Raw genomic sequence first — 19,734 nt, 5'->3', positions numbered from 1 at the left:
GATGGTAGTTGGGTTTGTTGGTAAGGGAAGACAAGGGAAATGTAGGGGGGGGAAAAAAAAAAGACATCAGAATGTCTGAATTTGATTATGACCATCCATGCCAGAAAATATTTAAATTTTGTCTTGCTTATAATGTTTTTAAGTACAGAATTAAATAATCAGACTTCGAGAAGTACAGCAGGAAGTTCAAAACTCAGTAAGAGTTTAATTCTCAGTAGGCACTGTTCAACGAGGAACAGCAAGGAAGGAAAGCACACAATCAGGTTGTGTAGTTTAACATATTTATTGATAAAAATACCAGTGCAGCAAATTACAAAAATTGTAAAAGTAACTTGGGAGTTAAAACTGATGATTGCCTTCCTACTTAAAAAGCAATTTAGTACAAAACAATATAGTAGATTAGAAACGTTATGCCACTTTTCGCTGGCATTTGACAACAGGAGACGAAGACAGCATTTACACTTTGCAACAGGTTTTCTGAATGCTGTAAACACTGCAAGTCAAATCAATTTTCCTCATTCAAAGGCTTCAGTTCGCCCTCTTGAGCTTACAGCGCTACTCTTTCTGTACATTTACGTGTAAATGCTTAGAGGGATGACGGGAATTACTTATGGAACACCAAGAGGAAGAAATGTGGACAGTTTAGCTAATAGTACAGGCAACAGTATCCTGTGAATTTCAGTCCTTAATGACCTGCAGATGCAAACTAAAGGCTAAAGCACAAAAGAATATTTGAAGATTGAAAATACTTTTTTAAAAAAAAAAAAAAAGTTACAATTAGAGAGTTTCTTCCTGGCCTAGCTATAGACTGGGGACAGAGAACACTTAAGAAGGTGCTACTGTACATGAAAGGCCAATGGAGTTTTCCAGTTCTGCAGGTCCTTTTTTGTCACTCTTCTGTGCTTTCTGGGCTTTCTTGAGGGTAGATGCATTGTTTTTGCTTTGAAACTGATCGTATCTTGCAACAGTGGATACACCATCCACAAACTTGGTCTTGTAGAGGACATTTGCGTTGTTAAACATTCCATCCTTCAAGGACACCACGATGAACTAAAACAAACCAGAAAGCGTAAAGTAAATGCTTCCATCCAAATAAAGACTTCAAACAACATTGGGAAAGGCTTCTGAAAAGAGGATTCCTTTTACTTTATTTGGCTAATATCTTGGTGGTAATTCTTCTAAAAATATTCTAGACGTAACTGAAGCCCAACAGAACGTGCTACACAGGTTACCGTACACCCACAAGCCAGACATCTTCTGCAGCTAACGGTGTACAGCTCTGCCCCTATCCCAGCGCTTGGCCTGGGACGCAGGCCACAGCGGAGAATACCCCTTCATGGTGCATCGATCACTGGAAAAAGCGTTGCCATGGATTTTGTAAGAATGCAGGATCTTTCATAGTCTGAAGATATCGCTCAAATTATTTTACAATACTGGTAGCAAATGTTCCCCTCCTCTCTCTCACAATTTGGAAAGGTCACGTCCTACCACCAAATAGAGACGGGTACTGCCTTTCACTCAGAGCAGTAAGTTTTTTCAGTTCTACAGATTTTTTGCATGCATAGGCCACAGTGATACAGAGATTATTTCCAATAGTGCCTGGCTTATTTCAACAGCGCCAAAAATAAAATATTTTTAAAGCTCAGGTTAAAGAACACTAGCAAAAAAAAAAAAACAAAACAAAACCAAAAAACCCACAAACCAAAAAAACCAAAATCAGGATGCGGGTCATGCCTGAAACTGATCATATCACAGATATTCTTCCCTGTTGCTACCTGGTTTTTAGCCACTGCAGCAACAGCTTACATTAAAATGTAAGGGTTTGAACTTTCACAGTTGCGATATCATCAGTGTAACTTCCCATTGAAACAAATTATAAATACAACACACATCTCTGGAATAAAATACTTCAACAGCTGAGACTTGTCGGTGGCAGACTGCCTCTGAAAATCAGGAAGTGCATAAATAGATGATCACAATCGTTTCAAGATCATACCTGGGAGTGTCTGAAATGAGTATGAAGCATCTGCCCAATATTCTGGGTATGAGAGAGATCAAGGGCTGCGTCCACTTCATCCAAGATGTAAATTGGGGCAGGTTTGAAGAGAAGCATGGCTAAGATCAAGGACAAGGCCACCAATGATCTAATATAGAGAACAAGAAAGTTACTGTTTTACCCTCGTTTGCCAGGCTTTGGCTTATGAAGACAATTGTTTGGTAGTAACAAAATGCTCTCTCAAAAGCAGATTCATGCTATGAGTTCTGAAGGTACAGAATGACAGCTTCTGCCACAACTTCTGATTTCAAAATGTGAAGCCTTCTGCCAGAAATAGCAAACGTTACTTACTCTTTTATCAGAAGATCAGGTTAGTTGGGTGATGATATTTAAAGTGATGCTGTTGCTTTACCCATTTTCATTTACAAGTTTTGCAGTGCTGTTTTTCAAGACACAGTTCTTGAAGCATTCTGTCCTTCAGAAAGTTCTAGATCTCCGTCTCACCTCTTCCTAAATTCTGTTTCTGCTTTTCAATTTGTTAGATTTTTCCTTAGAAATTGCAAAGCAGCACATACCCTACACAGTAGCTGTAATCACTGGAGAAGAAAACTGTCACCATGACACTACTTTGACACCAGGGCAGAACTTGTCTAGATTTTTGAGACTCAAAGGTTGGAGCATTTAATTCAACAGTACCTCAGTACTATGTAGAGTTAACTGCAGTTTTCTCACAACTTAATTTTGTCACTTCTCCATGGAGTAAAATCTTGTTTGTTATCATATGCCAAGTAATGCACTGTTCTAAGTCAGATTCCTCTTTGAGCTGAACTAAATTAATAATGCTTTCAATATTAAGTTAGGTTGGAAGGAGACAGAGTCCCTGACTTGACATGGGAAAAGATTCATTTTTTGCTTTTCTGAACTTTAATTAGCTAGACATATCAATTATATATAAAACTGCAATGGAAAACAAACAAAAAACCCACAAAGTTCACCAACCTTTGTCCTCCACTAAGTTCCGTTAAGTTTTCCTTCCAGGTGTTTCCTAAGGCAACTCTGAACTCCAGACCATCCAAGACATTCTGTGTTTTAGAGGCTGCTAGCATAGCTCTGGCTCCTGGTAGAAGCGTTGAGAAAATTGAACCAAAGTCTTCATTCACCTACAAGTCAGACCACAAAAGATGTACGTACGTGCTTTGAATCAAGAGCACAAACAGCTAAAAAACTTAGTGGTAAGCTGCACTATGCTCTAGATGTCTTGCCCAATTTAACCCAATGACTTCTTCTGTCTTGAAGATTAGCACATACAGGAGAGTGAGAAAATATTAGCATATGGAATCTTTTATTTTGTCTGTGCTGAAAAGAGAAGCAACACCAAGGGATACATATATATACATATACGTATATATATATACACATATATATATACACACGTGTGTGTATATATATATGTATATGTATATATATATAGAGGACACCTTATACTAAGCATTTTAAGAAGGATCAAATGGAAGAAATATCGGAAGGCTTCTCCATGCTATCAGTCAGGGAAATGGTTATGCCCTACCTCAGATTTATTAACTGGTAAGTTGTGATTTCTCCCAATTAAAGGACTATGAAAAGTATAAGCACCTTGTAAGAGGCATACATTGGCACCCTCCTCACTCCTTTTCTTCCCAGGATTTAATTCCCCAGACTTAAGCAACCTCCAGGTATTGGATAGGACTTTGTAAATGTAGATTAAAATTTCCTAGGTCAAGGAATGTATCTGAGAATGCACTTATTCCACCACCCATGATGCTTTTAAATACAATTCTCTAATTTTTGCCAAACAAGATTTTGCAATGAAAAGGTACCATTTTGTCTGTGGTAACTTGAGTACGGGCAGTAGTAATTAAAACTGATACTTCATTTGTGAGCAATTTAATCTTAGATATAATCGATCTTCTCAAAGACCAAAAAGTACAAGTTCTTCTGGTACAGCAGAAAAGAATGTGTCAAGAACTTTCCATGTAGAAAGGGAAAATTTTATGCTTTTGTTATAGTTCATGACACGAGAGAACTAGTAAGAAGGCAGAGTGCTTAGATAACAGAAACATATGACTTATGTTGCTCTATTCCAGTACTACCTATCCTATCAGTGACAGGAACAGTAGCCCAGGTCCACAGCCCCACATTGTATGGCGTGTCATACCTTTTTCCAAGCAATATTTAAAGCTTCAGTTTTCTTCTGGTCAAGCTCTTCAATAGTTGAAAGAATTTTTGACTTATCATTCTCTACAATTCTTTTTTTCTTCATTAAGTCATTGTACTGGTGCAATGAGAAGAAAAGATTGATTTCAATGAACTTTATGCTCAAATACATTTTGTGCTAATCTTACAGTTTCACTCTTTATCGTTTTTGTAACTATGAAATAGCCATTAACCACAAGATTGAAATCCAAAGCATTCATTTAGCTGTATGCAGGGTTTAAGTTTTGGGATATTATTTGCAAATTGAAGCATTAGGATTTTCAATAATTGGCAAAGGGGAAGACCAACATTACTCTGAAAGTTGCACTTCCTTTTCGAGTTAATCATGTTTCCTTTGCCTTTCCACAGAAGAAAGGATGTTTCTGGAGGCTGATATGAAGAACAGGCCAATTCTAATCATGAAACAGTACTAGAAAAGTTGAAGTGTCAGTCAGTGGACAGTTTTGAGACAATCCTGGAATAGCCTCAAGATACAGATGAACTCGAGACAACCCTGGAACACCCTCAAGCTATCATGCTTCAAGATGAACAATTTTTTGATCTGCAACCTTTGGTAAAGTATGTAATTCTCAGGTACTGTAATGGATACCACAAAGCTTCCCTAGTGCCGCTGCTGCCAACTTAGGATGGACTGGGATAGGGAGGAATGCAATTATTCTTTTTACCGTCCAAAGTCAAGATTACGCATAACCTAGAAAACTAGTGCACAAGTGATGAGTTAAAAAATGTAAGATTAGTATAAAAGATCTAAAAAAAGGCTTTGATTTATTTTTGGTGTATTCAGAAATAGAGCATATGAAAATACAAAGCTACATTATACATCATACCATATACCCAACCTGCCCAATCTTGAAAAGTTAAAGCACAGAATGTTTACCCTCTCCTCTGTCTCAGAAAGCATATTCATAGCTCTCATGTTCACATTCCTTGCCAACTTCTCTTTTTTCTCCTGCAATTTCTGCAGCTTCTGACTTGCTTCTTTGGGATTGTTAGTTTTGAAGTCATAGGCTGTGTTTGGCTGACCAAAAAGTGGTTTCTCTGAAGCTATCCACTCATGCTCTTTCAGCATTTTGGTCACCTGTAAACAAGAAGATATGTTGAGACTTTTTTTTTCCCTTCTCAAATATGAATGAAAAATAATTTAAAAAAAAAAAAAAAAAATCAACACCCTGAAATTACTCTACAAGATTAATTCTTCTATCCCAACACCTTTACAATTCTTCCCATGATTTTGAAGACTGTAGATGAACAAAGATTTTAAGGGAGCTTTCACATATACCCATCACATTTACTTGGAACAGGTTTTTCTATACCTGGACTAAGCCATTGTCACTGTATCTCTGGATTAGCTTCTTTAATTAGTTACAGTCAGAGTGTTCTTCTCATTGATCCCCTTCTCACTGTGATCTACTCGCTATAAGTCCATACTGACAAGCTCTGTTACAATTTACAATTTAAAATTTCCACCCCCTCCTCCTGGGATAAAACTTTTCACATTAAGACCTGCAAATATGACAGCGCTTATTAAGACAAAAGGCTATTTCCTTTGCACGTGGCAAGGGAAATGACTCTTGGTCACAAGATGCAAGGAAAAGCACAGTTCTGAAATACCTTGGCAGCAGCATCAGCAGTCTCTTGTTGATGTTTGCTGATGATGTGTTCTAACTCTTTAACCTTAAGCTGTAATTCATTATTTTGTTCTCTGTATTTTACTGTCTCTGCAGATTTTGCTTTAATTGCTTTATCTTGTAACATAATTACTTCCTTTTGCTTGGCCAGCTCCTGCTGTGATTTCTCTACAGATTCCTGAAAGGCAAAAAACCAGCCATTTATTAGCTTCTTTTAAAGGCTGGTTAGACAGTTGTTACAAGAGAAGGACACAGCAAGAAAAGAGAAAAAATTCACATGTGGTAACAAAGCCAAAAAATAACTACCTAGGCTAAACATAACTGAGTGCTGGCAAGAAAATCCAAACAGAATACACATAATTTGAGCTTTAGGGGATCATATCTTCAGTAACATCAACACAGATAATGAAACACAGCATTGACTTTTACCTTTGCCTTAGATGCCTCAGCTGCCAGAGCATTAACTTGCTCATGGTAGGATCTGACTGCTTTTTCTGCAGCTTCTATCTGTTGTTTGTAGGAGGCCTGTTCTTCTTTTAGCTCTTCAAGTTCCAGAATTAAAGCTTCAACTTCCTAGAGAGATGTTTCAAATTTATTACAGTTATACTTCAATGGAAAGGATTAAGATTCAATTTGACATAGGAAATGCTGTAGGAGATTAACAGTACCCGTTCTTCAGCAAGGGGGCAATGTCACAAAAAAAAAAAAAAAAAAAAAAAAAAAAAAAAAAAAAAAAAAGGCATCAGCAATTTCTGTGTCAGTGACTACAGAGTAATATATTAAGTTCTAAAACTGACAGTACTAAAACTTCAGAATCAAACCTTCTGATTACTGCAACCACTTTTGACATTGAGAAAATTGCCAACAAAGGTTGTTTTACCTGCTGCTTTTCTTTCATTTTTTTGCTTGAAGCGTCTGCCTTTTTCTTGGCACCATCTAGTTTCTGCTGCGCATTTTTTAGTTCTTTTTCACATTCTGCTTTTGCATTTTTCATTTTATTCTCTAATACCTTGTATTTATCTTCTGCTTTCTTTTGGCTCTCTTCAGTTTTCTTTAATGTCTCTTCACACTCCTCTGAATCAAGAAGTATATTACTGAGATTGGGCATTGTTCCTATCTTTAAACCTACATCCTGAACTCCAACTGAAATAAATTCATTCTTCCCTCTAACAGAAAGAAGTGGTTGTACGTTTGCTAGTTACTGAAACCAGCTATTTCAATGATTACTCTAAGACACTCTGCTGTTGTTACCAGTTACTGGTAGGGCACCAAATAGACAACCAGTCATTAAAATTATTGAAAATAAGGCTTTTTTCTTTTTTTTTTGACAGGGGCAAATATACACCAAATCACATGATCAAGAAGCAATTAATCAGATAGCTACCTAATAAGATATCACCTCATCCCTAGAATCCTCTGTCTACATATGTATCACTTCTGTCCATCTTCTTTCTTCAGATGTTTTACTTACTGCTGCCTTTGCTTCCTTTTACATTTTTTTCTTAGCTATATGAACAATACTTCTTTCCAATGCTTTTTTGTTGCACAAACTATTTATATTGCTAACCTTAAATATCTACAGAAGTGGATGGCTTGGAAAAAACAAAGATTACTCAAATATGGGATTAAATCCATTTTAAAACTTCCCTGCAAAGCCGTTTTTCCTTTTATTATAAACTATATAAAACATTTAATAAGAATATAACCTTTACTGCAAGAGAATGACCAACCTTATGTGAATCACTTCTATGCAAGTCTATTGTGATTCTGTATTTGTTACATATTCCAAAATATAAAGCTAGTATTTTCAAAGTGAAAAAGTATTTTTTTCTTAAGCAAAGATTCTGCTACTCAAACAGCCAAATATCCATCTTATTCTCAGCAATTCGTTTTCAGTTAAAAGATTAAGAATGCATTTGTCACCAATGGTTTTCTTCAGGGCAAGGAGCTCTTCCTCTTGTTTGTGATACGCGCTTTGATGAAGCTTTGTTTGCAATAGCTCTGCTTCCTCAGACTTCATCTCCCACTGCTGTTTCAGCTGCCGATACCTTTGAAGACAGTAATGATATACACTGCTGTAACGAAGGGTACCCAGCACTTCAGTTTCAAAGTTGCAATAAGTACATATAGAAATAAGCAGATTAAAAAAATACTTATAATCCCTTTGTAATGTGAGATACATGATCACTATAGGACAAATAAGCTTAAATGCATGAAAGTCTGATATAATTTCTTCAATAGCAATTGTGAAGTTTGTAGGTATATAAGTTATTACATATATAGCTCCTGGTTACGTAGCCCCAGTAAAGCATATTAAAAACAAACAAATGCAACATGTAGAATTTGGCAACAATTTAAAGCTTGTGTTTTTCCAACCAGCAGCATGACAGATGCTAGGCTGAAGCATTAAAGAAAAAACATCTAAAAGCAAAACTCATATCTTTATTTTGGTCATATTTCTGGAAGTCTCTTACAACTCAAAACAACTTGAAAAATAAATCCAGCGGGTAGATAGCATATTACACAACACTGCCTCCTTATGGGATTGTTACAGAACTGACTAAACGTATTTTTATATTCCATCTTTTACAAAGATCTTCAGTAAATGAGTAGCTGAAAATCAAATATACTTAAAATTATTTAATTTAAATCCTTATAGCAGTATCACTCAGGTATTCCCCTTTAGTAGTATTCTCCCATTTTCTTCGGAGAAAAATAAGAGCTATCACAACTGAAATTCTGTATGGGTGTTAGAAAATATGACTGGAACAGATCCATTCTTCAGTGGACTTCATGAAACTTTGGAAAATTTCAAGTGAGTCCAAGTAGACAACACCGTATGACTTTTTTTTTCCTGTATTACCCAAAATAAAGTTTTCCTGCGTGTGTTATCTAAAAACTAAATTTGCTTGTTGATTGTTGTACTTACAAATTAAATTGGGGGAGGGGAGAGAGAGAGGAGGGAGGAAGGGGATAATTTTCTGCATATTACATTCTCAACAGATCCCATGCCCTCCAAAAATACTTCTTTATATTACATTTACTCAGTCACATACGAGAAACAACAGACATTTTATAGGGCAAACCTTACTTTTCAGCAACATTCTTCAAGCTTGCCAGCTCATTCTCTACCGTCTCAAGTTCAGAGTCCTTTGTCTTGAGTTCTACTTCAACGTTTTTCATTTCTTGAAGTTTAGACAATATTGGTGCAGCCTGTGAGCATGCACCTGTTCAGTGAAAAAAAAGCAAAGTCAAGCTAACTGGAATTAGACTACTGGATTCACCACTAGCAAATAGCAGATTCTAAATGTTAATAATGATGCAGGTTGATTTTCTTTTTAGTTACAAAAGAGGAAGGCAGCTAGGCTAAAGTTACAGTAGTTCTCAGTGGACAAAGACTACCTCCTCTGTTACAGAATTTAGTTCTGCAGACTTTGAATACTACACATGCATTTCTTGTGAAATCAACTAACTTTTCATAATTTATGAAATTACCTCAAATTAATTATGAATTACTTCAAAAAGTGCTTGAATTCAAAGCATTTCTCCTTCCAAGAGGATTATATAGCCAAATAAGATTTAAGTATTTAAAATCTAAACTACTCTATGCAAGTAGTTTGCCATTAATTTTCTCTTAGTCTAATCAATCTTATTTCAACTCAAGACTGAAAAATCTTTGCTCAAACAGATCATATTATCCCCAGCATGAGTCTAAACAAAAAGGTTACTGTTCATTTTTATAAAAAACGTGCAGAGCAGCAAACAAATCAAGAGACACACAGTATTATTATATGAAAAAAACAGCAATTGCCTCCATGCAGAGTGCCCTGGGGGTCAAACGTATCTCCATCAAGTGTAACACTTCTCGTCATTATCCTTTTGTCAAAGGTCACTTTCTTAGCATTATCCATGTTATTACAGATCAGTGTTGTTCCAAAGACATATTCCATTGCTTTCCTCAGTTCAGGTTCATATTCAACTAGAGAAAGGGCTAGATCCAAATTATCAGGACCAACCTAGAAATCAAATGAAATGCAATTAGTATGCCTTAAGTTATAAGAATTTTCAAATTTAATTTCTGTCTTCTCTTGGTAGAAACACTTTCTAAAAATATCATTACATTTTAAAACAATTTCAGTTAAAAGTGGAATAATTAATATCCACTTAAACTGAAAGGATACAAAGGAAAAAAAGTAAAATCAAGATACTCTCAAACCCTATAGAAATTCTTATTAGTATAATAATTAAGAAGCCCATGTTTTTAGCAAAGAAACAAAATGAAAAAGGTACACAAGCAGAATAGTGTAAATAGTGTATTTATTTACATACCAAGGTTTGGGCCAACTTGACCATGTCTTGTCCAACACATCTGGCTGAAATTTTGTTTAGTGGAATGATGGTGTACCGACGCTTTAGTTCACCCTTTTCTAAAAGCTTTTTGCCAGTAACCTCGAATGAGAAGAGTTACAAAGCATGTCTGAATACATAACTGATTTTGTAAAGTAAGACAATAGGGCATTGCAAGAGGAATATATTGTTGCCAGTAACTATACATGACTCTCTTGCCCCAGTTTAAACATGTACATGGGTCCAAAACACTTCTTAAGCTTTCAGTAACAACGCACATGCTCACTAACCCTGAATTACATGACCTCATCTCAGCATTCAGAGTTCTGCATTAAAGTAATAAACATACCTCTGTGTCCACAATAATGTTATAGAGTTTCCCTCCAGCCACCGCTTCCAGGGCTTTTGCTTTGGATAGATCTTTCACAGTGATAAGAGACACAACAGGGCCTTTCACATGGCTTGGATTCCAATTTTTTTCAGGATCTCTTAAAATAAATTTAAATTATGATAATCATGTTTGTTTTTCTCCCACAAATCTTAAAAAAATTACATTTAAAAACTCATACTGTTTATTATATTGGTATAAGAAGTACTAAATTCTATCAGGAAAAAAAAAAAATCACAGAAAATGGTTAAATTAAATAATTCAGGGCAAGAAACTTCCCAATAGTCAGTTACAAAGTCATTAGAAGAATGTCCCTCCAGATTTTGGTATAATTTATTCACACAATTTTCAGTTGATTTTTACTATGGGTCCTATTATTAACACAGCTATAGGAATATGTTCAGACTGATTATTAAGCCAATAAATTTGGGGATACATATATTTGATTGGTGGAGACAGATACAATGTTGACCTCCACAGAGCGAGTCTACTCACAGTCCTCAGGCAGAACTCTAAAAAGTAATGATTACATATTTTTGCAGTTTAGACCTTTGGATTCTATGGTTTTAGCCACTGAAGCTGAGTTATGGCTTGCAAACACCATCACACAAAACTTTAAAATTTCAGTGATTTTGATAAGGCTGTCATTTAAGAATGACTGTATCACTTTCCCTGCTGTCCATTAATTCAATTAACATTTCTTGACTTCTCCCCCTCCCTCCCCCGCTTTGCTTGCAATACAGATACAATAGTCATCATTCACTGGCACTAAAAGGAAAGCAACTGCTAAGCAACTGATGGAATTATACTCTAAGTCCCATAAGCCACGCATACAATGCCCCAAAAAGCACTTTCAAAATGTCTTTTAGGATCACACCGAGATCTTACTTGTATTCAAAGTGTAGGTGAGGAAATCTTGCCATTAAGCCTTCATACAATTCTCTCAGTCGGCTGATGTCACGAGTCAATGCCTTTTTTTTTTCTAAAAGGGCTTCTTCTTTCTCTTCTTAAGAGTTGAACACAAGCAGTAGACAAACATCCAGAGCACAGAAACCCATTAGCTTAAAAACTGGTATGCCACACTGTTTATCTACATATACGTAGAGAATACTTCTTTGAAAGACTTTCTAAAATTCTTCCAGTTTAGACAAATTAACACCATTACAGTATCAAACATGCACAGAAAGAATTTAAAGTCTAATGTGCTTCTCTGAATGTCGTTCTGGAATATCAATTTACAGTTTTTAGTAGCTTCTGCAACAAATGTTATCTGGAATGCGAAACAAACTTTAAGAAGTGTTTTAGGTAGGGAAAACCAGGAAGGAAAAGGGAGGTTGGTCACTGTTGCCATCTAAATTTGAGATGGAATTTAAATTTTCCATCAAACTTTAAAAGATTTGGCCTAAAGTTTATAAAATCATATTATTTTAAACTATTTTCTGTGGAAGACAAGAGCTTGCAGAGCTTTGACCAGAGAAATTTATTTGTGCCTGAAAGCAGCATACTTGGTTTTTCAGTTTTACTTTGTATTGGGCCAGGCATATTTTCTCTCCCTGTTCCAGCTGAGAAGGGGGAGTGATAGAGCAGCTCGGTGGGCACCTGGCGGCAGCCAAGGTCAGCCCACCACACTTCTATACTCCTTTCCAGATTCCCCCAAAATTATGCACCAGAAGTCTGTACAGACCTTCATAGTTCAGCTTCTTCATTTGGTTCTCTAGTTTTTCTTTTGTTTTTCTGACAGCTTCAAGTGCTTCTTGGTCTTTCTTGTAGCCTCCATCCATCTTTTTAACTTCAGCTTGTTTTGTCTTTAGTTCTTGTTGTGCATAATTCAACTTCATTTGAGCCTGTAAGGAGTAAGAAAATATCGAACCAGAAGATCTTCAAAGAGAATCTTGTAAGAGCAGATTTAGAACACTTGCACTAACAAGGTGCTTGTGTAATTTGCAAAAGTTTCCACTGGTTGCAGAAATGCCAAAAAGCAGCCTTGGCTTTTGAAAGTAAGGACACAGGTGATTTGGAAATAAAAATAAATCATATATTTGGATGCAATAAATCATATTAGCACATGAATAGTGTCCGAAAAGAAACAAGGTAAAATAGTGTGGGACACAGCTGTCCTTGTTATTTTCCCCAAGAGTTTTTCCTTAGGTGAGAAAAGCAAAGTGCACTTTCAACTTTGAAAATATAAATTCCACCGTAAGAACTACCCCAGCAGAGGTTTCCTAACTTAAGACAAAAGAAGTGGCGTCTGGTTCAGTTGTGTGAGTGGCACACAATTTAACTGAGGAGGAAACAGTTTCTTCTGAACTCTCCCTTCACAGTCTCAGACATCTTTATTTTGATTCCATTAAGTTTTACTGTAGAAATCTCTATAGTATGAATGTGTATCATGGACAGCAGTCTTAATTCCTTCCTATCCAATACCATCAGTCATTTCAGTACTTTGAGTCCTACTTCATGTCTCAAATGCCAGTTTCTATCCTTCCTCACAGCAATGTCATAGCTTTTCCCTATTTGTCTATATTTATGCAAGCATATTATTATTTTTTTAATGACCTGTTTTATCAAAAAGTCACCTTAATGCATATACCAACTGCAAAATATCTTGCATAGATATTCTGCAAATCTTTTCACTGACCTTTCAAGAGTGTGTCATTTGGTTTCCAGACAATTTTAAAAAGAAGCAGGGAGGCTGGTCTGAGACAGGCAGAGCTTTTATTCTTACCTGTTTAGCCTCTGTTACTGCTTTGCTGATTTCATTTTTGCAGGTCATCATCTGCCCAGCAAGAGTAGCTTCTTCCCCATCGTCATTGCTGGACAAGCCAGCAGACACAGCATTAAAATGCTGTTGTGCTGCAGCTAAAGCTTCTGCATCTTTTTCACTTGCTTCCTGTAAAGTATTTAGTTCTTCCTCTGTCTTCTTTACCTCTTTTTCCTTTGACACTAGTGCTTTAGAATCCTTCAGCAAAACAAATAACAAAAACAAAAAAGGAAGAGAGAACCTGAGTCCCATTAGCTTTAAATTCATATTGTTTAGATGAGGAGCTATGAGCAGTTTCATCAACTACATTTCTATGACCCTTTGCCAGACTTTGTGATCTTGCAATTTGTCTTTGCATGTTTTCAAGCGTGTACTTGCCCCACGAGTGCACTGAAGATCTACAGAAAGATTAAAATACAGCAAAAGATGACAACTGCCCAAGACCTAGGAGAAATGGCTCTTTCTTCCCAATATCTAAAAAGTATTCTTCAGTGCCCCTCTTGCGTAAAAAAAAAAAAAAATCAACTGTCAGAAATACACAATGTTGAAATTTCTCCTTTAATTTTAAGAATACCACATGTCCAGAAAGCAAAATACTTCTGAAGCTACAGGGATCTCTCCTGAGCTTAATAGAAGGTTGGCAACCATAGAGTTTCAATTTCTTTGTATATGCATCACATTTGTTTCTAATGGCAACGTACTACCTATGTTGCACAAATCAAACAATACCTTTACCATTTCTTTCTGCTTTCCTGATATAATTCTTGCCAATCATAGGATTTTTCTTATCACAACGGGTAATAAAAAACATCTGGCCCCCTCAATCTGAATTAATTTAGTGTTTAAAGAAAATTATATACAAAGGTCTTACCTCCTGCATACTTTTTGCCAGTTCTTTGCACTTATTCTCTTCACTTTTTAAGTTTTGCTTCTTGAGATCAAGGGCACTTTGTGCTTTAGTATTAACTCTTTGCATTTCTGAAAGAGCATCTTCCAATGAACGGAGCGTACCACCAACTTCCTACAATCAGAAATAAAGGAAGTTTAATTTAGCTTAAGAAAATGAAAGTATTTGTAATATTTCATGTTCTGTTCACAGCTATATGTAGGAGATAAATATCTGATCAAGCAGGCAGTTAGACTGCAACGCAAACAGAATCAGAAAATCTCTTCCCTCCGAAATCCAAACTAACCTGAAGCCACTACTGAAGCCCCACATCGCCCCACAACATGGGACACTGTCCCTCAACAAAAGCTGCCTTTAGGCATCCAAAGACCCTATGGGCCATCCTGTATCTAACCAAATTTACAGCCCCCAAAACTGAGGTCAATACTGACTTTTGTTGAACAAGTTTCATACCTGAAGTGTATTTCTTTTGAGACATCAATAAAAAGGGACAAAAAAAAATCTCTGGCAAAACTTACCACTGAATGCACAGAGTGGAAACATGAGGGCAATCAGTTTCTATTCTTCAGTTATTCATTTACAGTGATAGGCAGTAAAGCATTGCAGCCAAATGAAAACTTTAAATGGATGTCTTTTATACAATGGCTAAGAACGACAATGAGCAGTGTATAATCTAAACAACGCCCCAGAAGAAGGTAAAAATTCAAGGGTATATTATCTGTAGAAATAACTCCCTTCTCATATAACTCCTCGTATTCAGATATTCAGAAAAGCACGACTATTCTCACTTACCTCATTCCTTTTCTTTTCCATCTCCGCTATTTCTTCATTAAGTTGTCTCAACTTCTTTTCACTTTCAGCCATTGATTCCTGAAACTTCTCTACATTAGCCTGCATCTCCTTTAATACTTCAGCAGAGGATACCTTTGTCTCTTCAGCCTGAACAAACTGATAAGCTATACAGAGGCGGCTTAAATGTTCTATTGATCGTATTAATTTTTGGTATTCTAGATAGGATGATCGTTCCTGAAAAGACACCAATAAAAAAAAAAACCCTCTAAAATTTGATGGAAAAATATTAAGTAGGACTGTTATAGAAATATTCTAAGTGCTTCTACTAACATTATTATTTGTAGATAAGAGGAAGGATTCTCCACGTTAAGTAATATATTCAGTATTGTACATTGCAGGCCTGCTTAGGAAAATCTTAGATAAAACATACTTGCACAATTGATTGTACAGCAGAAATATAGCTTGATGCAAGTTTTTTTTAAGAACTAGGATATGTTTTCGTCTTCTATTTTTATCTAGTTCTCTTGTTCTCTTCCTTCTCCCTACAATCTAGGATTTCTTGGAATTCCTGAATATCACACTTTCTGCATTTGGACAGATGATAAAATTTATGTCTCCTAAAAGATTCTACAAAGCTTGAAAACATGGTGTTGTTTTAGCCACCACATACTACTTCAGAGTAGCTGAAAGTATTTTTTCAGTACTTTAAGGGCATTACCACTCTTCCAATTTTCCCATACCTCTTTCAGTTTCTGTAAAGTTGGAGTGATCTCGTCATTTAAGACCTGAAACACAAAAGAGAATATTTACATTCACATTTCTAAAACTCTTATATGTCCAACGAATACATAGTTCCAGGTGCAGAAATGAAATATTCTACAAGTTAAAAAACACACTACACTAGTTATTCAGTTACCTTTAACAAATATAAAATAAAGTATACTTTCCAACATGTAGTACCGTTTCAATTTCTTTCAGCTTGGCTTCCTTCTTCTCTATGGTTTTCTGGACAGTTATTTTCTTGCATTCATACATCCTAGTACCAGCTGCTTCTTCAACCATAGCTAAAATCTAAAGTAAAGCAATGCAACAAAAAAAATTGATGTTTCATCTTATGTTAGATAGGTTCAACTCAGAACTGAGTCGAACATCTCATCTCCCTCTGACACCTTCTCCCCAACCCCAACATTCATTCTTGTCAATCAAAACAAATCAGTAAAAACTTCAGACAGAAAACTCCCACAACTTTCTTACCTCTGGCGGCTTCATATTTAGAACTTTGGTAATTCGTCCCTGGTGACAGAAAGATAAAACAAGTGTGGTGGTTGCATACCATGCAATAGTAAATGTATAGTATGTATGTGTGTGTGTGTATATATATATATATATATATATATATGACAAAAATAGTAAAAGAAACAACAAAACAAAACCCCAAACCCTAAAAGCCCCCCCTCATTGTTACACATTATATATTATAAGATCAAACATGATTTTTTTTTGGCTACAAAGATAATCTATTTTACTCAATTGTTTTGTTCTTGAAAGTTCAAATAAGTCACTCCTTCAGGCAGCAACCTTGAAATGGCCCTCGTATCTTATCTCAGGATTGTCCTCCACATTCCTGATTAAATCTTACAGGAGTAATCTGCATATTTTTTTCTAGAGTCTTACTGAGTTGCTGATGTTGAACAAGCTCTTAATCATAAACCGGGTCTCATATGTAACTAGGGGAAAGCAGAATCAGTGCAAAACTGCCCTTCCCCCTGCTGCAAGTTGGGACAGTGCCATTTGAAACAGTAAATCCTGTTCCGTTTTATTATTCCCTGCAAATACTTCAAGGATTTGTCTAGTCCCTGTGTTGATGTTTATAAGGGTCTTTTCAACTGGTCAGCTTTTCCTTTGCTAATTGTGATTTAAGGCCACAGGTATATCAGCTTCATTCAAAGTGTTGTCTAACATGGAGCACACATAATAGGAAAGAAAATCTCTGTCTTTTTAGCATAATAATAAAAGCAACATCTACCTGTTAAAGAGACAAAAATGAAAATAAAATTGGAATATGTTTTAGAAAAAGCTTGCTACATGAGGGCTACATGAGGTCTTGTGCTACAAGACGTGTTTTAGGGTCAAACTATACTGGAAATCTTAACTACGTAACAGACATTTAATTTTTACTTGATAAGAAGTTGCTTTTCTCTGATTAGGAAATTAAATGTTCTTCCACTACCTATCCTGCCTCAAATTTAGTGCAACTTCTTTTTGGATTTTATAAAGATACAGACAATACCTGCATAATGAGGAAGTGAGGGTTATTGACATTGAGTCCAACGGAACAGAAGAGATCCTGCACGCGAGTGTTGGTAGCATTCACACCATTGATAAGATACTTATTTCTACCTCCAACGACAATCTGGAGAAGGAAAATAAATGGAAGAAACTTTGAGTGATTTAAAAATTACTTGACATTATAAGAATATAAAGTGCAATAAAGAATAAAAAATCTGAGCAAATCCCATATATTATATGTTCACATACACATATATATGCATACTATACAGAACATCAAAACAGATCTTGTTGGGCTGAAGGGACATTTAAAATATCTAACTAAAACATAAGAAAGATCACTCATCGAGGGCAATATTGACAAGAAAATTTCCAAACTCCACAAGTTTTCACTGTTTTTTTTTTTAAAAAAACTTGGGAGACATGTTCATCAGAAAGATAAAGGTTTCTTTGTTCTTGGAGACCAAATTTAACACACAGTTCAGATATTAAGAGGAATACATGAAAGCAGAAGAAAAAGCCACAAAATAGGAAATTATAACTTGCTTTAGGAACATTATTTCATTATTATTATTATGTTTCTGTGCAAGTCCATAGAAAACATTATTGATATAATACATGTAACAATATTAAACTAATTTCCCAAGTAATTCAATTTTTTTTTTAATCTAGTACACTGGACCTACTTCTACAGTTTGTGTTACTAACTACACTGTAGAAGCATTGCCTCAATCGCAAAACTCAAGGACTTTAAAAATTACCTTTTTTTTTTTTTTTTTTTTTCTTTTCTTCCTTGAAAAGCCACTCTGTTGAGCATGGTAAAAATATACATAGGTTACTAAGCAATACAGATACTAAAGACTCACCTGTCTAGTGATGGTGATCTCATCATTAGCTTCAAATCCCAGTGGACTTAGTTTCTTGTCAGAATTATCAAAGGTAATAGACACAGTTGCTTTAGAAATTCCAGCTTGCCCATTTTTATAAACTAGGTCTTGCAAGTTGGAAGCTCGCACCTAAATCCATGGAACAGATAAATATATTTTTTAAAGAAATTCATTACACAGCTTCAGCGTGCTACTACAGAGTTTTGAGAAATGAATGAAAAAAATGCAAATCTATCTGTAGATATAAGAGTTCATGTGACAGACTGACATATGGGATCTGCAAGGTGCTAGCGTTGTAAAACCACAGGCAGAGTGTGCCAGTCTAGTTTTAGTGAGCCAGCTAATTGTTTCTGCACAAAACCCCTGACAAAAACTGAACAGACGTTAAAAAAAAAAAAAAAAAAAGCCAGATGACTAGTTGGGTCACCAGTACATTTACTTAAAGAGCATTTATTATTCATAATGCATTTCACAGGGAAATTAATCAGAAAGTGGTCCTTGGAGGTCCACAGGATTTGTCTACAATTACGTGGGGAGAATAAAAAATCACCTGAAGACAAAGATTCAAACTGATCTCAAAGCACGCAATTTTTTTTTTATAAGAGTAAAGCAGATACATCATCTTTTGAATAGCTGGCGTTGCATGAAAAACAGGTTTTTATTTTCTTCCAGTGAACCAGTTGGCCAAATTTTAAGATCTAATCCAGAAGTGAAAAAGTTTATTACAAATAAACCAGTTAGTGCCTTTAGGCGCAAAAGATCCTTGGCTTGAGGCTGCTGCCTTTTAAGTGGGTATTTTTAGTCTATAGTTCTAAGCTGCATACTTTGAGCCACTGTAGTATATTGATGAAATTGTAATTCAGTCTTAATGTAAGAATGAGCAAGAATGACAGAGACGCAGTTTTATGTAATGAAAAATCCAAATAAACAAAACTTTTTTTTTTTTAATAGAAGCACCACTTCAGGTCTTGCATCGTAATATGAAACGTTGCCGACAGAAGACAAATCTTTCTTAAATGCACCCTCTCTTTACCTGTGACAAATTGGTGATTCCCAACAGGAAACAGATTGAGTCCAAGATATTGGACTTGCCGCTACCGTTCAAGCCAGTAATGGCATTGAATAACGGGTCAAAGTCACAGACTTCCGTCCTCTGAGCATAGGATTTAAATCCTTCAAGAATAATTGATTTGATGTACATCTTCTCTACGCTCCTAAGGGACCAGGCAAAGTATTCCTCCCAACAGTATGAAGAAAGGTATCTGTATTACAATCCTACGGATTTCAAAGGAGAAAAAAAAAAAAAAAAAAAGAAGCAAACGAATCATACCGCATGCCAAACAAACAGCTAAACGTGTGAGGAAACGGAAAGAACAGATGCCTTTTACAACAAAAAGATTATGCATTTATAAACGGAAAATTCCAAGTAGACCCCAGATCCAGGAAGCGTCCCAACAATAACCTGTACTTCAACATTTTTAAGCGA

At 35.8% G+C, this 19,734-nt stretch overlaps 1 protein-coding gene across 1 annotated transcript; it reads right to left on the bottom strand.

Moving 5' to 3' along the window:
• Nucleotides 1-825: 825 nt before the first annotated feature.
• On the bottom strand, nt 826-19,449 carry SMC2 (structural maintenance of chromosomes 2; the record flags this gene model as incomplete). Its single annotated transcript, XM_082336229.1, has 24 exons — nt 826-1,050; nt 1,997-2,144; nt 2,996-3,156; nt 4,191-4,307; nt 5,127-5,327; nt 5,861-6,055; nt 6,307-6,450; nt 6,758-6,951; nt 7,801-7,925; nt 8,969-9,104; nt 9,689-9,893; nt 10,207-10,326; nt 10,574-10,712; nt 11,501-11,618; nt 12,297-12,456; nt 13,338-13,571; nt 14,245-14,394; nt 15,073-15,306; nt 15,813-15,857; nt 16,033-16,143; nt 16,327-16,365; nt 17,363-17,485; nt 18,228-18,377; nt 19,282-19,449. 24 exons carry the CDS (start codon nt 19,447-19,449, stop codon nt 826-828), a joined length of 3,642 nt encoding a protein of 1,213 aa, XP_082192355.1.
• Between the last annotated feature and the right edge of the window lie 285 nt (nt 19,450-19,734).

The sequence above is a fragment of the Platalea leucorodia genome (assembly GCF_965183815.1).
Source record: "Platalea leucorodia genome assembly, chromosome: Z".
NCBI lineage: Eukaryota > Metazoa > Chordata > Aves > Pelecaniformes > Threskiornithidae > Platalea > Platalea leucorodia.
Note: the sequence above shows the minus strand (reverse complement) of the source record. Positions and strands in the feature narration are given on the sequence as shown.